The sequence below is a fragment of the Saccopteryx leptura genome, chromosome 5 (assembly GCF_036850995.1).
Source record: "Saccopteryx leptura isolate mSacLep1 chromosome 5, mSacLep1_pri_phased_curated, whole genome shotgun sequence".
NCBI lineage: Eukaryota > Metazoa > Chordata > Mammalia > Chiroptera > Emballonuridae > Saccopteryx > Saccopteryx leptura.
In genome coordinates this window covers 185,999,828-186,015,398 of record NC_089507.1, presented here as the reverse complement: position 1 = coordinate 186,015,398, position 15,571 = coordinate 185,999,828, and the positions used below count along the sequence as shown (strand labels likewise).

The 15,571-nt window shown below is 45.3% G+C and overlaps 1 protein-coding gene across 2 annotated transcripts in view; it reads left to right on the top strand.

Annotated features, from left to right (window-relative positions):
* The window catches only part of ISM1 (isthmin 1), a 71,136-nt gene that overhangs the window by 53,214 nt on the left and 2,351 nt on the right, over positions 1 to 15,571 (top strand). The window contains exons 3-6 of one of the 2 annotated variants that reach the window (XM_066387121.1): positions 44 to 184; positions 1,910 to 2,174; positions 10,250 to 10,393; positions 13,348 to 13,437. In XM_066387121.1, coding sequence (XP_066243218.1) covers positions 44 to 184; positions 1,910 to 2,174; positions 10,250 to 10,393; positions 13,348 to 13,437 — 640 coding nt within the window. The remainder of the gene's footprint in view (positions 1 to 43; positions 185 to 1,909; positions 2,175 to 10,249; positions 10,394 to 13,347; positions 13,438 to 15,571) is intronic. The other variant, XM_066387122.1, reaches the window with a different exon arrangement.

Sequence of the window (15,571 nt, the reverse complement as noted above, 5' to 3'; positions counted from 1 at the left end):
GTGATGGTGGTAGCATGGAATAAATCCAATGGTGCCCTTCTAGGCATCCGACACCAAAGGAAAGATGCACTTGACCTGCTACAACCCACGTTTACTCTGGGTCTTGAAGGCCGCACTTGTTTGGACCACAGAAGGCCACAGTCCAGGCCCACCATCAGCTGGGCAACTTCCTTTGAATGTCAAAGTGAGTAGAATTCAGACTTTCCCATCCCTAACACAGAAGGAAGAGGCTGTTTGTCTCAGGATGGGCACACCCTGGTGCAGTTTGGCAGAGCGTCTTGCAACCCTCTCAGATGTCGGGTTAGGGCAAAACTAGAACTTCGTCTGCCCGGTACATCTTGCGCTGATTACTTGGAGCACGTGTTTCTGATTCATTTGCACATAACTCATCCAGGGGGTGTTGCAAGAGCTATGTGATGGCCAAAGGAACCCAATGAGTTTTTATTATACTTTTTAAACAAGTTTCTCTACATTGATTGTCTCTCAGAGCCAAGAAGCTGCATTCTTCCACTCCCGTGACTTCCAAACTAGGCTCAGTAAGTCCAAGAGCAAGTTCTGACCTTGGCTCTGAGGCTGTCTGTTTTGAACCTGAGGGTTGGTTGAAGGGTGTGCGTGCTGGGTCTGGACTGCAGTAGAATCACAGCTGGGAAAGCCTGGGCCTTGAAGACCTTGTGTTCACACCTTTAACCCAACCTGTGGCATCCAACCTCACGAGCACCTTGGCCACTTTGCTCCCTTGGTGGCATGAGAGGACAGTACCTCTGTTATTCATTTGCTGACAGATGGTGTGGCAAATTGGTAAGAGCCTGGGCTGTGGAACTAGACGACCCACATCTGCCAGTTCCTAGCTGTGTGATCTTAGGCAAGTTATTAACTTCTCTGTGTGCCAGTTTTCTCTGCCTATAAAAAGCTATCTATTGCCATCTGACAACCACTCTAAAATTCAGGTTGAAGCAACAATTGCTGGACTGCTCGCGGCCTCTAGGGGTCAGGAATTTGAGCAGCAATCAGCTGGCAGAGCTGTTCTCTGCACCACGTGGTGTCAGCTGGGATGACCTAGCTGGGTTGGATTATCTAAGATGGCACCAATCATACAACTGAGGCCGTGGAGCTAGCCAGTGGCTGAGGAGCCCCGCCCTCCTCTGTGTGACCCACCCCCTTCGTGTGGTCTCTGTGTAAACAGTCGTCTGGGTTGGGCCTCCTTACATAAAGGTAGGAACATGCCAAGAGAATGAAAATGGAAGCTGCAAGACCTCATGAGATTTGTCACATTGTAACTCCTGCCACATTCTACTGGACAGAGTGTGTCACAAGGCCAGCCCAGAGAGAAGGGGAGAGGAAGTAAAATCCACGTCTTGGTGGGAGGGGTGGCACATACCTTCAAGGATGGGAGGAACTGCCAGGGCCATCTTTGCAAATCATCAATCATAAAGGCCAATCAACCAAACTTAGAAGGTTATTATAAGGAGTAAGTAAGTTAATATATGGAAGAGCATTTAGAACAGTGCCTGATACAGAGTCAGTATTCAATAAGTGTTCAGTTTTATTATAGTTAATTCTTGTGGCATTTCAGGAATATACAGAGTACATGTTTACTCCTTGAATTAAAGACTTCCCAGCAATGTAGTCATCAGTAAATGAGTGACCCTAGTGATGAGTTGTCTCCTACCAACCCATGGCCCAAGTACATCATTCTCTCTGGTCGTGGGGTGCATTCAGGAGTTTTGCACCCCCAGGGGTTTTGCCACCCCTGGGGCTTTTGCACTCTGTGTCACCATGTAGTCTCAGCTATCCTTGATGAGGGACCCATCCATCGTTTGTCTCTGCTCTCTCAGACTTTCTTCCAAGGGTCACCCAGCTTGGAGGCTATTGACTCCTCATTGACCCTGGCCTGTTCTGAATTCTTCAGGTCACCATAGAGGTGGTGGACGGTCCTGACTCTGAAGCAGATAAAGATCAGCATCCGGAGAATAAGCCCAGCTGGTCAGTCCCATCCCCCGACTGGCGGGCCTGGTGGCAGAGGTCCTTGTCCTTGTCAAGGGCCAACAGCGGGGACCAGGACTACAAGTACGACAGTACCTCAGATGACAGCAACTTCCTCAACCCCCCACGGGGGTGGGACCGTCCGGCACCAGGCCACCGGACTTTTGAAACCAAAGAGCAGCCAGAATATGGTGAGTTTACCACCCAGTGATATGAAATTGGTGGGGAGAATAAATGAGGATGATGAGGACATGGAGCCAAGAAAAACCCAGTTTACAGTATGTGGCTTTTGGTCTCCTATGAGGCGTACCTCATAAAGACTCTGCTCCGCAGAAGCCCCAAGAAGGCACCAGCAGCCACATTTTTCTGGAAAGACTATAATTTTAAAATCACACTAATTATCCTAGGAGAGACTTTTTTTTTTTTTTTTTTTTTTTTTTACTTAGGGGTCTTTGAGGTTCTGTCTCTCCCCTCAAAAAACATTAGTTTTATTTCTAAAAAGGAAGAAATCAACTTCCTTATATATTTTACTATAAAAATGCACACTGAAAATCAGTTTAATAAAGAGATGTGTCCAGCTGTTTCCTTTGACCAGGCCACTATGTTACATTTGACGTCAGTAGTGTGGCCCTTGGGAATCCACATGAGCATATGTTTCATAGGTGAAGCCTCCCCACCAATAAATTTTAAGACCCCCAAGTTAAGACTTCTAGTGTTTCATGTTTTTAGAATAAGACAGGTGAGGTAACAAAACTTTCAAAGTCAATAATTTAAATAATAAAAGTTTCTATTTTATTTGAGATGTGAGACAGGGTAGGGGACACTCAGCTCCATTCAGTCATTCAAGAACCCAGGCCCCTTCCATCTTAGCGCTCCACCAACTTTTAGAGACTGAGAGTTATCCATTGGATGCTCTCTATGCCACTCAGCCAAGGAGAAAGACACAGTCTGAAAAAGGTACAGATGCTCTTAATCCCTTCAGTTTAGAGATGTAACACATCACATTTGCTCAAATTCTATTGACCAGACCTGATGATATGGCCCCACATAGCTGCGAGAGGCGATGAGAAATCTGTGTGTCCAATAGGAAGAACCTGGCTTTGCGAGCAATCAGGCAATGTGCCTTATACTATAGAATATCTGCTATCTTACAAATGCGTCCATCATTGTTATATTCTGTGGCTTTACCATCAGCAGTCTTAGGAGCAGACACTGTCCGACGAGGATAACTTGTCATGAACTCTCACCCTTATACCTGTTTTCAGCAGAAAGACCGGTTGTTTGTTGAAGAGTTATTTCTGCCCACTAATAGATAATTCTAAGCAACTTTCCAAACAACAAGATGAATTTTTTTAGCTGTATCATTTAGTTGTTCAATAGACATTTATTAAGAGCAGCATATCTTGTCTTCCACATTATGTTAAGAGCTAGGAATCCAAAAATAAGTAAGACACAGTCCTTCCCTAAAACGGGTCTTACCTGTATGTGGATAAGGGGAGAAAAATTACCTGATAGAGCAAAATAGTACCATGGTGGAAACACATACCAAATGCTAGCAAAGCAGAAAGAGCGCTCCCAGACCTCTTTCCAACCAGGAGACTCGTGAAATCTTCCCCTTTCCCAGAGGATGCCCAATTTCTCTATCTTCCAGGAGGAAGAACTAGGACTGGTAGCCAACATACATATAGCCCTTAATAGCCGCCGATCCTTCTTCATGGTGTTTAACATGTATTAGCTCATTTATTAACTGTCTGAGCTAGGAATCCCATTTTATAGATGGGAAAGCTGAAGCCTGGAGAAATTAAGCAACTTGACCTCAAGGATTTATCTGAGTCAGTCCTCTTGTTCACTATGTTATTCTGCCTCTCAGGGGACAAGGAGGGGGGGGGGGGGAATAGCACATTCTTTTTTTTTTTTTTTTTTTTAAATAAATTTTTATTAATGGTAATGGGATGACATTAATAAATCAGGGTACATATATTCAAAGAAAACATGTCTAGGTTACCTTGTCATTAAATTATGTTGCATACCCCTCGCCCAAAGTCAGATTGTCCTTCGCCACCCTCTATCAAGTTCTCTGTGCCCCTCCCCCTCCCCCTAACTCTCCCCCTGTCCTCCCTCCCCCCACCCCTGGTAACCACCACACACTTGTCCATGTCTCTTAGTCTCATTTTTATGTTCCACCAATGTATGGAATCATGTAGTTCTTGTTTTTTTCTGATTTACTTATTTCACTCCTTATAATGTTATCAAGATCCCACCATTTTGCTGTAAATGATCTGATGTCATCATTTCTTATGGCTGAGTAGTATTCCATAGTGTATATGTGCCACATCTTCTTTATCCAGTCTTCTATTGAAGGGCTTTTTGGTTGTTTCCATGTCTTGGCCACTGTGAACAGGGATAGCACATTCTTTAGAGCACTAGAGTGGATCTAGAAATGATCACTTGGATTGGAAGACAAGGATAGAAGGAAAAGTTCAGTGACGTTGAACAGTGAAACGAAACACACAGCCTGACATTACACAGCTTTGTGCCTGAACCTGGTTGCCCCTCCCACACAGAACATTGTTTCTATGAGTGGGGCTTAGACCCTCAGCATCACAACCCCTTGGTTGCATATTTAAAAATGCCAATTCTTGCCCCAACCCATCCCTCTATCTCAGAGGTCCTCAAAGTTTAGTGCCCAGACTAGCTCGATCAGCATCCCCTGGACGCATGATAAAAATGCAGACTTTCTGCCTCCTGATCCCCAGGCCTACTGGGTCATTCTGGCAGTGGGTCCACAAAACCTCTGTTTGAATAGGCTTTCCAGGAGCCTCTGGTGCATTGGGCATTTAGCACCAGTATTTGAGATCGGTGATTCTTAGCCCTGGTTGCTCATTATGCTCACCTGGGGAATTCTTTTAGAACCCTGATGCCCAGATTTCTCTCCAGACCAGTAAGCTGGGATCTCTGGAGGCAGGCCCTAGTCCCTGGTGTGTTTTAGGCTTCCACGGGTGACCACTGTACAACTCAGGTTGAGGGGGCCACTGCTGACCTTCTACGGAACCAGAATGTCAAGCCAGGAGACCTGGAGTCTGTCTTTGCTTCTTCGTTTCTTTTTATTTCCAATCGAGATTAGCAGGTGCTTTTCATGCTCACTGCAGTTTGAAGACTAACCTTAGAAACAAATCTTTCATCTAAAGATTGTACAAAGTACCCTCAGCTGAATTCATAACCACTAAGAGCATCTTCCATTTCAATCTTGAGGATAGAATTTGCTTCTTCCGGCGCAGCTCCTGTGGCTGCCTCAGCCTCCCTCACCCTGGCTTCTGGGCTCATGATACCTGTAGAGAATCTTGTATCTGAATCTTACAGCATCTCTGGGTCATGAAGAAACTCCTATCTTTTGTGATTTTGGAGCCTCTTTTGGAAACTTTCTCATCATTAGGCTAGATGTCAGGATTGCTACTTTATAAAGAAAAATGTACCCCTTATAATGGTTCCAAAGCAGCGCTTTCCAGACTTGAATGTGCTCACAAACAACCTGGGGGTCTTGTTCACATGCAGCTTCCGAGGCAGTAGATGTAGGTAGGGCAGGGTCGGGAGCCCAGGTGAGGCTGACCACCACTCGACCTTGGACCACACCTGGAGTGCCAAGACTTGCCACGCGTCATGGCTACCCAGCTGTATTTTCAAAATGAATGAAGAAGTATTGCTTTCAAGACTGATTCACAATGAATAGGAGATTTCCAGAATTCCATACAGCATTGGATGAGCTGAGTCCTCTTTTATTTCAATCTACAAGAAACGATGGTGAAATTTCTAAGTATTTATCCCTAGATGAGCTGCTGGGGAGGACCCAGGAGAGAACGTCCTGCCCAGGAAGGGGAGGTTCGTGCACTGACGAAGCATCACTGTGCCTAGTGTTGGCTGCCTTGTCTGTCTGAGGCGGCTCTTTCTGGAGGATGCCGACCTCAGATTTTTGAAGGTAGGGCTTTGAATACAAATTTGAATGCCTGTGGCTAAAGAGTATTTCAAAAAAAAATATTCCAGGTGAAATAAATAAAATAGAATGGCATCTTAAGAATAATCTACAAACTACACAACAGAAGTTAGTCAGACCTAACTTGTGATCGTGGAAGGCTCTATGTGTTTGAAATATTACATTTTAAATACCTTCTGTGTCAATACTTAAGTTATTTCCCAGGGCGGAGAAAGAGTTCAAATAAAGGTTTTCTGTCAAATAGTAGTAGATCATTCCCAAAGTTGTTCAGAACAACCTGAATAATAAGATTAATAAATACTTCTTGTTGTAACCTAGGCTGGGGCTCAGTTCTTTGCAATTCTCTTACTGGTCATGGTCCTATTCTAATAGAGTTCAGTGACTGATTTCTTTTTGAGGGTTTTTCTTTGTAATGTTAGATTATAGCCACATAAGTAGGTGTTTCAAAGAAAAGAGGCCAGCCTGGGCCAGAATCAAAGCTGCTGGAATACCCGAGTATAGAGCAGGACACAGCAGGAGTAGACAGACCTCAGATCTCATCCCAGCTCTGCCAAGGTTAAGCTGTGTGAGCTTAGGCGAGTACCTTAACCTCTCTGAGCCTCAATTTTCTTATTCATAAAGGGAGGCTGTTTCTACCTACCTTGCAAAGTTATGATAGGAGTTAAATCAATGTGTTAGAGCGGCTGCTTACAGCAGGCCTTCAATACTTGGTAGCCATTATCACCTAGGATTGGTGGAGGTTTGCCAGGAGCCGAGTTGAGACCCAAGTCACTTCAGTTGCCCGAATGTCATGACCAGCCCACAGAACTCTAGAGCCTTGACACAGTATAATGACTACTTTAGAATTTCAAATGACATGTTTGAAACCCAGCTCTTGGCCACTGGACTGTGCATTGTTTTTCTTCCCTCCCTGAGCAGTTTGATGTCACAGATAGGGGCTATCGAAGCCCAGGCACTGGTTTTTACTGTCATTGCCATCATCTTTGCAATTGCTGCTGCTCACATTCAGTTTCTGCTCGGAGCGATGCTGCCTCCTCGGTGAGCAGACGAGAACAAGTTTGTTTGATTAGAGTAAAAAGGAATACTGCCCTCAAAGCTTTGTTCCACGGTCAGAAATTCTCTTTTTGGTTCCTTAAAGACAGTAAACAAATAGAAATCCCCAAGAAGAAGAAGGTCTTTGCTAGAACGTTCACCCGGGCAGTGTGCTGTGGAGGCTCTCCGGTGTTGAGCTGGTGTACACACTTCTCCTACCTAGGAGGTCATTTTTGTTCGTGGCTAGCCCAATAGAAATAACTAAACACCTACCTGGCTCTATAACTGTTCTGTGCTGAAGTCTGAGGGACCCATAGAAAAATACGTTTGGAAGCTAAGTGACTTTGTGAGCACCTTAAATAAAGACATGAAGAACCCACTTACTAGGATGAGAAATCCTCTTGGGTCCAGAGTCTGCTGATATCGAGAGAACACATCTTGGGGGAAATGTTACACTATATTTATAACAGTTAACCTTTGCTGCTTAAAACCTCCCCTAAAACTCAGTGGCTGAAAAGAACTTGTTCTCTTAACAGTGCGCAGGTTGTCTGGACTGTTCTGCTCTGGGCTATCGTGGCTGGGACTGGAGGTCTGGGATGGCTTCTCTGACAATGATGGGAACCCAGCAGGACAGCAGGGGTGCTGTGATAGCTGGGCCCTCTCCTCCTGGTTCCTCCCCCTCCAAGGCACCGGCCCCACCCAGGCAATTCACATGGCAGTGGAAGAGTTCCCTACACGAGCGCAAGCCCTAATGCAGGAGCCGTTGCCCTGCCTCTGTTTGCATGAAATTGGCTATTTTCCTATTGGCCAAAGCAGGTTGGGTAGACAGGGCTATGTGTCAGTGTGAGAGGAGAGGAACCCTTTGGTTCCTCCTCCCTTTGGGAAAGGAATTATGGAAGTCGTTTTTCATGTAATCTGACACAGTATTGACATCCAATAATTTTGATTCATGATACCAAAACAAGAAATGACTGCATGCAGAGATTCCAGTGCAAGCGTCATGGTGAGTTTCATGCTAAAATCTCAGATTTCAGGGTGACATTGCCCAAAATTAGCTCTCCATATTATTGCAACACTGAGGAAAGGTTGCCAGTGATTTGCAGATGGTTGGGACCCTGTTGCTTCTGCTGAGCCAAGCAGGACACCTCTTGGTATCATTGGATTGTCCCATGCCTGTACCCACCACACAGGTGACGTGGACTCTATCTGTGTGATTTAATAAGCTTTCTCTGTCTGACCCACTGGCCCCTTTCTATGAATCTAAAGACATTCCAGTCTTTACCTGTGACCCATGCTGTTGGTGCTCCCACCAACAAATCCAGCTCGTGGGCACATGCAGGATGCGGTTGAATGTGTTCACATGTGCGTATAACCTGCTGGCCCGGAAGCTCCTGCTTACAAGTGTGTGATCCTGTGGTTGTTCCGGCACCCCCAGTGTAGTGTTCCTGGTGAAGTTACCGACAGCCCCCCAGCTGCAAAGTCTCAGAGGGAGCAGCAGTGTCCCCGACCTCAGGGCACGTCCCTCTGGAAGTATCATGTCGCTCCAGCTCTACTTTGATCGTGCCTGGTCAGAGATGGGAACCAGGAGGAAGGCCAAGGCCGGGAAAACAGCCCCAGCTCCCTCACACGAAGCAGTAGTATCAAACATCTGTTTGGCCATGTGGTTGGGAAACGGTGTGTTAGAAGAAAATCAAAGTTCAGAAACATTCTTTTTTGGAAAGGCGTAGAAGTAAATGGGGTTTCTGGGAGCAGGCGACATGTGAGCAGATGCTCCATTCTGGGTGGGGGAAGAAGACACAGCCAGGAATCAGCCCCTGCCCTCACTCTGCTGACGAGCCGAGGAGACTCCTGTGTTTGAGAAGTTCAGAGCGAACGCCATGAAAACAGAAGCTGGGAGGCTGGCATAGGCCCACAGCTCAGGTGGAAACGTGTGGGGATGACACTCTTGCCCCGCCTACACAATCACAGTCGCCACGACCTGTTGTGAATGAAGAGGACCACTTCCCTGCACCGCACATGCCTGTAACTCTGAGGCTGGCACCAACAAAGGGCCCCGGGCTGTCAGGACATTTGGATAAACCAGGAGAAATTAACACTGAGTGGAGATGCTTCAGAAAGAGGGCTCAGCGTGAGAGCCCAAGTTTTCCTTCCTGTCACCATTATGACCTTAGATAGTCACCCAGATGCTGCAGGACTTGGTTTCTTACTTGTGAAACGAGGAATTGAGTGTTAACAATATACCAGCCTCTCCCACGGCACTCACACATCAGGCCCCTCTAGCCTGGCTGCTGCTTCTATGCCACTCACCCACCAGTCTCCTGTATAACGTACTCATTCTTTGTTTGCTAATTATTGTCTCACTCTTCTCATTAAGGTATTAGTTCTACCAGGGCAAGGAATCTTTGAAAGTTCTGTTTAATGATATATCCTACATACGTAGAATTATGTCTGGCATATAATAGGGGCTTGAAATATCTATTGGATGGATATTGGGCAGTGATCTCAAAGGACCATCTCTGGTTTCATCATTAGATACCTGTTGTCTATTCCCATGTAACAAACCATCCCCAAACTTCATGGCTTAACCCAACACTTGATTATTTCTCCTGAGTTCAGACAAGGCCACACTGGGCAGTGCCTCTACTCCTGAGGGCACCAGCTGCGTTCAGCTGCCCACTGGCAAGCCGAAAGCTTCATGCAGGCTTCATTCACATGGCTAGTATCTTGGTGGTCCATGTGGCTTCTCTCTTTCCATTCAGTGTCCCATAATTCACAGGGTTAGCCTCAGCTTCTTCCATAGTGAATGGATTCCCCAGAGCAAACATCTGAAGCTGTTGGGCCTCTGAAGGCCAAAGCTAGCACAGGTTCTAGGGAAGGGGAAATAGTGTCTCTCTGTCTGTAAATGTATGCACAGGGAGATATGGACCACTAATGGTGATCATCTACCTATTGTTATTTCATGATCCCATGCTCTGCAAAGTTATGCATTCTCAAGAAGCACTCCCTGGTCACCTTTTGGGGGTCATGTGCTGACCGTATCAGTGCCCAAAAACTCAGACAGAGTCACTGCCTTCATGACGTCCGTCCCTAAAGTGAACCCTGGGGCTGTATGCCTTTTGACTCCAGCAAGCATCTGGGCCCTCCAACAGTGAGAACTATGGAAGAGGACAGTTGGCAGGCTGCTTGATGGGGTGGACCTGGGGACTCTTGGGTGAGGCTGTGACTGTCTCCATGGCTCCCTTCCAGATTCCACAGACGGGGAGGGCGACTGGAGTCTCTGGTCTGTCTGCAGCGTCACCTGTGGGAACGGCAACCAGAAGCGGACCAGGTCCTGTGGCTACGCGTGCACCGCAACGGAGTCGAGGACGTGCGACCGGCCCAACTGCCCAGGTGGGTGATGCAGAGCTGTGGCTCCAAGGTCAAGGGGAAGTGTTTGATTCATGTATTAAAACTTATAGAAATTGATTTTTTTTTTAAAGACAACCACTCCCATAAGAAGAATTCTAACCAGACTGAGACAAGAGACGAGTAAAGAGCTTAATGATGTAAAGCTATCGGGGGTGAGAAATAATTATGACTAGAGCAGTGGTTGTCACACGACAGCCTGTTTTCATGTGGCCCACACATGTGTAAAGAGTTATAGAAAATAAGGAGGAGGAGAAGAAAAAGAGGAGAAGAAAAGAAGGAGAAAGAAAAGGAAGACTATGTGACCAAGACCATATGTGACCCACGAAACCCAAACTATTTAGTCTCTGACCCTTTACCAAAAGTTTACCAACTCCTGGTCTGTAGTTTTACATTTACTATGTGTCCCTCATTTCCAGGTAGAATAACAACCTAAATTAATACCTTTAGGCTCTTCCAAGAAACCACATATTCCAAATGGCTTCACCTCAAAGAATGTCAGACGCAGAAAATTCAGTCTCTGCATCCAGGACTTCTCTTTCTAGTCCTGAACTCCGTTCTCAACCTATAAGGCTGTTCTCAACCCATAAGGGGAGGAGAGTGTGGAGGACAGGAGGGAGGAAGGTGAAGGGATTAGCCAGAAAACATAGCTACATAACACAGAGACACAGTCAACAGTGTGCTGGTGGCCAGAGGGAAAGAGAGGTGGGGACTACGTAGAAGTAGGCAGAGATGGGGACAATAGGGACAGAAAGAGACACTGGTAGGGGCAAGGGGTGCAGATGTTGGTTTGCTGAGTGGTGCACTTGAAACCTGTATGGTTTTGCAGACCAATGTCATCCCAATAAATTCAATAATAATAATAAATTTTTTAAAGGAGAAATGGAGGAGCAAAGGGGTTTCCGAGGTTAGAAAGGGACCATCAGATAGGCCATGTGTAAGTTAGCCAAGGGGCGTGTGTGGGAAACAGGGCTGAAATGTCAGAAGTCGCAGTCCCTGGCGCCCCGTCAGCCGTGCGGGGACTTCAGAAAGTGGAGCGAATATCAAGATGCTGTTCCTGCAAGAATTTTCTGAATGAAGCTGAGGTTGACGTCAGGTAGCATGGGGATTTGATGGGTAGAAATAAACCATTAGATAATAATAATAATAATAATAATAATAATAATAATAATAATAATGGAGGGAAGGAAGGAAAGAAGCAGTCCAGGAAGAAAACAAAGAAGGAAGAGGAGAATGAAGAAGATGAAAAAGCAAATGATGAAAATAAGATGAGCAAAAGAAAATAAAGATAAATGTGAAGAAGATGAAAGTAATGAAAATTATGATTATGAAGAGTAGAACTTTGAGTATTTCGGCATCAAGCAAATTTCTAAGATTTTATATGTAGTATTTTGTTTACTCCTCACAATAGCCTTACAAAATAGGTATTTAGTATTGTGCCCATTTAACAGTTGTAAAAACTGAGGCACCAGGCTTAATTTGCGTGGAGTCATGCAAGCAGCAAGTGATCGCTCTGAAATTCAAACCCAGACAGTCTGATTCCAGAGTCCATATTCTTAACCATTAAACTGTTCCACCTTCAGCAGGAGGAAGGGGATCAGGCTCAGCCACACTTGGACACAGATAGCATTTTAGTTAGAGATTGGGGGATTGCCTCTAGTTTTCTCTTCCAAAGCCGGCATCCAGACCCGAGATGGTCCATTTAGATATCTGGGCACCCATTTCGAATATCGCCTTCTCATTTTCCCTCACTACTGAGAGAAGTGTGGCCAGCAGCCCTGCTCATACTTTTTCTTCTCATCTGACTTAGCCCTCTTTCCATCTTTTCTGCCTCTTTGTTCCTGGCTCTTCCAGGTTTTCTGGACTCTCTTGGAACATAAAGGATTTTTTTTTTCAGGATCTCATTTCTTATTTAGTGTGTTGGTTCTCAGCCATATTAGAGTGAATCATGGGGCCAGGTGGTCTGTCTCTCCGGCCTCAGTGACCACCTTGTAGAAGTTTTTCCTCTAAGTCAACCCTATAAATAAGTTCAAGGGGCTTCACCTGTAATCAGAGAGAGCCTCTTCTAAGGAAATCAAGTCATGCCTAACAGGTAGCCAAAGCGCTCCAGCTAGGAGTGCTTCAACTGCGTCAGCTTGCTCAGGATTCCTGTTTGTGGAGGAAGTCTGGGTAGGGTGGCAGTTTGGAGAGGAGAGGAGAGCCAAGAAGTTTGAGGCAAGCTGGGTTCAGTCCCTCAGAGCAAGTAATGACGAGCCCAGTTCAGTCATTCTGAGACATCTTTAACAACGCTAACTGTTCCAGAATAGGAGCTACCTGGTCTCAGCTATGGACTACTGTATCCTCAAAATGAGCTGGACACGTATTCAAGGAACAACATCAGCTAACTGTCACCACTTGCTACTTAATGCTTTCTTGACATGTCCTTCATTTAATTCATTCAACACTGTGTGGTAGGTCATCTATTTCTCCCCATTTTACAGAAGTGAAAATAGTTACACAAAGGTTAAGTGGCTTGCCCAAGGTCACACAACTAGTAATGACTTAACCCAGTCATTAAGACTGGTATTGACCACTAGACCGGTATTGGCCACTGCCTCTAGTTTAGTTTGTTACCCTGACCCCACCAGACAGACAACCATCTTAACATATGATCCCCACTGCCCAAGCATCAATCCTCAGCCCAGTGAGCAAGGTTCTCGGGACCCCTTCAGGCACATTTGGATCTGATTTCATGCTTCACATGGTATCTGGGGTTTTAATATATTTTAGGCTTTGCTACCTGCTTTTTACTGTTTCCTCTGTTGGCAAGTTTCTACCCAGGAGTAGTAATGAACACAAGAAAAGGCTTTGTTGAGGTGTATTTGTTTTTTTAATTGGTGTTGAGGGAGGTGGACTTTTTCCATATAACTAGAGAAAAATGAGCCCCTTTCTGTGTTTAGGAATTGAAGATACCTTCAGGACAGCGGCCACCGAAGTGAGTCTGCTTGCCGGAAGCGAGGAGTTTAATGCCACCAAACTGTTTGAAGTTGGTAAGATTTTTTATTTTTAATTCAAATGTTGATTTAGGATTTCAGACATTCCTTTTGCCTTTGCTATATCATCCTTGGATTCATTTAAATGTTTTAGTTTCTTAATATGGGGTCCAATTCTCCCAGCAAATTTCCTGCACAACAAGTTCCTTAATGCAGAACTGCCTTTGTTTCCCGACCTGTAAAATGGTATAAGAAACTAGTGCATACCTTATAGAGTTATGGTAGAATTAAATGAGCTCATGTTTGTAAGGCATTTAGAACATGTCGATCACAAAGAACATCTATATAAGTTTGATAGATAAAAATAAATCAATGGATGTCCCATAGGTACATGAATTATGATAACCTGCCAGACTGGCGGGAAAATACAAAGCTGTTTTCTGGGGCTGCACCAGATTTTGTTTCTGATGACCCTTCCCCCTAGAGGAGACCCTGCTGGCTTTGCAGACACACTTCCCAGGATGGAACCCCATTCTCTCTTCCATGGCTCAGTCAAGGGTTCTCAGGGATGGAATCAGAAAACTCAGCCAACAGCAGCCTGCCTCTGCGTGTCCCTGCTCGTGACACCCTGTCCTGTGCATTCCCGTGTTCCCTCCCATTTAATCCTCATCTCAATCAGACAGGAGCTGTTTACAATTTCAATTCAGACGGGAGAAAACTGAAGCACAGTGAGGGAACATTCCCTGCTCAAGGTCACAGAGCCACTGAATAGTGGCGTTGGGGTTTGCTCCCTGGCAGTCCAGCATTGGAGCCCACACTTTTCACTTAGGCCAGGACTGGCTGAGCTGCCAAGAGGTGCTCCCTCTGTCTCTTCCTCGTCTCACTGAAGAGGATCCCAGCTCTCCTCTGAGCTGCCCTCCTCTCCCTGCCCCTCTGGCCCCTGGCCCCTTGATTTTCACTCATGACACCACCCGCCTCCCGGGCACCGGGGTCAGAACTGGTGAGTCATCTTAGATGTCTTCTTCCCTTGACCCTCAAACCCACCAAGGTCTGGCAGCCTTATTTCTCTCATCACTCTTGATCACACCTGCTGTTCCCTCCCTGGACTCTTACAATTGATATCAGCACCGAATCTTATCTTAATGTACAACTCAATTAATCGCTCATGGTTGCTCAAAAATCCTCAGTGCTTACATCAGGGGTCCCCAAACTGCGGCCCCCTGAGGCCATTTATCCAGCCCTCGCTGCATTTCCGAAAGAGGCACCTATTTCATTGGTGGTCAGTGAGAGGAGCATAGTTCCCATTGAGATACTGGTCAGTTTGTTGATTTAAATTTACTTGTTTTTTATTTTAAATATTGTATTTGTTCCCGTTTTGTTTTTTTACTTTAAAATAAGATATGTGCAGTGTGCATAGGGATTTGTTCATAGTTTTTTTTATAGTCCAGCCCTCCAACGGTCTGAGGGACAGTGAACTGGCCCCCTGTGTAAAAAGTTTGGGGACCCCTGGCTTACGTAGTGCCCTCTGAGCAAGCCTAGCCTGCATTGAAGACCTCCATGATCTGACACCAGCAACCTACTCCCCCGTCACCTCTCCTTCAGTGGAAGTGTATCCCCACCACCAGAAATCCACACCAGATTCTTTCTGTTGTTCAACCTCGATCGACACACGTGGTCACTCTGCCTGTTCACTCAGCCAGTTGTTCCCATAGGCAGTGCAGGACCGGCATAAACATCTCTGGTTTTTCAAATGAAACCAGAAATCCACATTAATAAGTGGAATCACCTAAATCTTAAATGTTAGTGATTAATTCAATATTTTTAATACTTTAAAGGCCAAACACAACTCTGGGGGCAGTTTCTGGTTCGAGGCCTAAATGTCAAGCTCCCTAAAAGCAGGACCGCCAGCATCTTTTCATATGAATTAGGATACAACGATTATTACTGTTTGGTGCTTAAGGTTAAGAGGTTAGGCCATGAGCTCTAGTTTTAACTGGTCTGGAGTTACTGTCAGAAATACAACTTAACTCCTAAAAATATTACTTTGAGTAATTTTCTACCCCATCTGTTTAAAGAAGGAATTTAAAAGGGCCCTCTGAGTTACTGTTAATTTTCTTATGGGTGATAATGGGGTTAAGGTTAAGCCTATAACCCAATATCTTTTCTTTTTCTTTTTTTTTTTTTTTTTTGG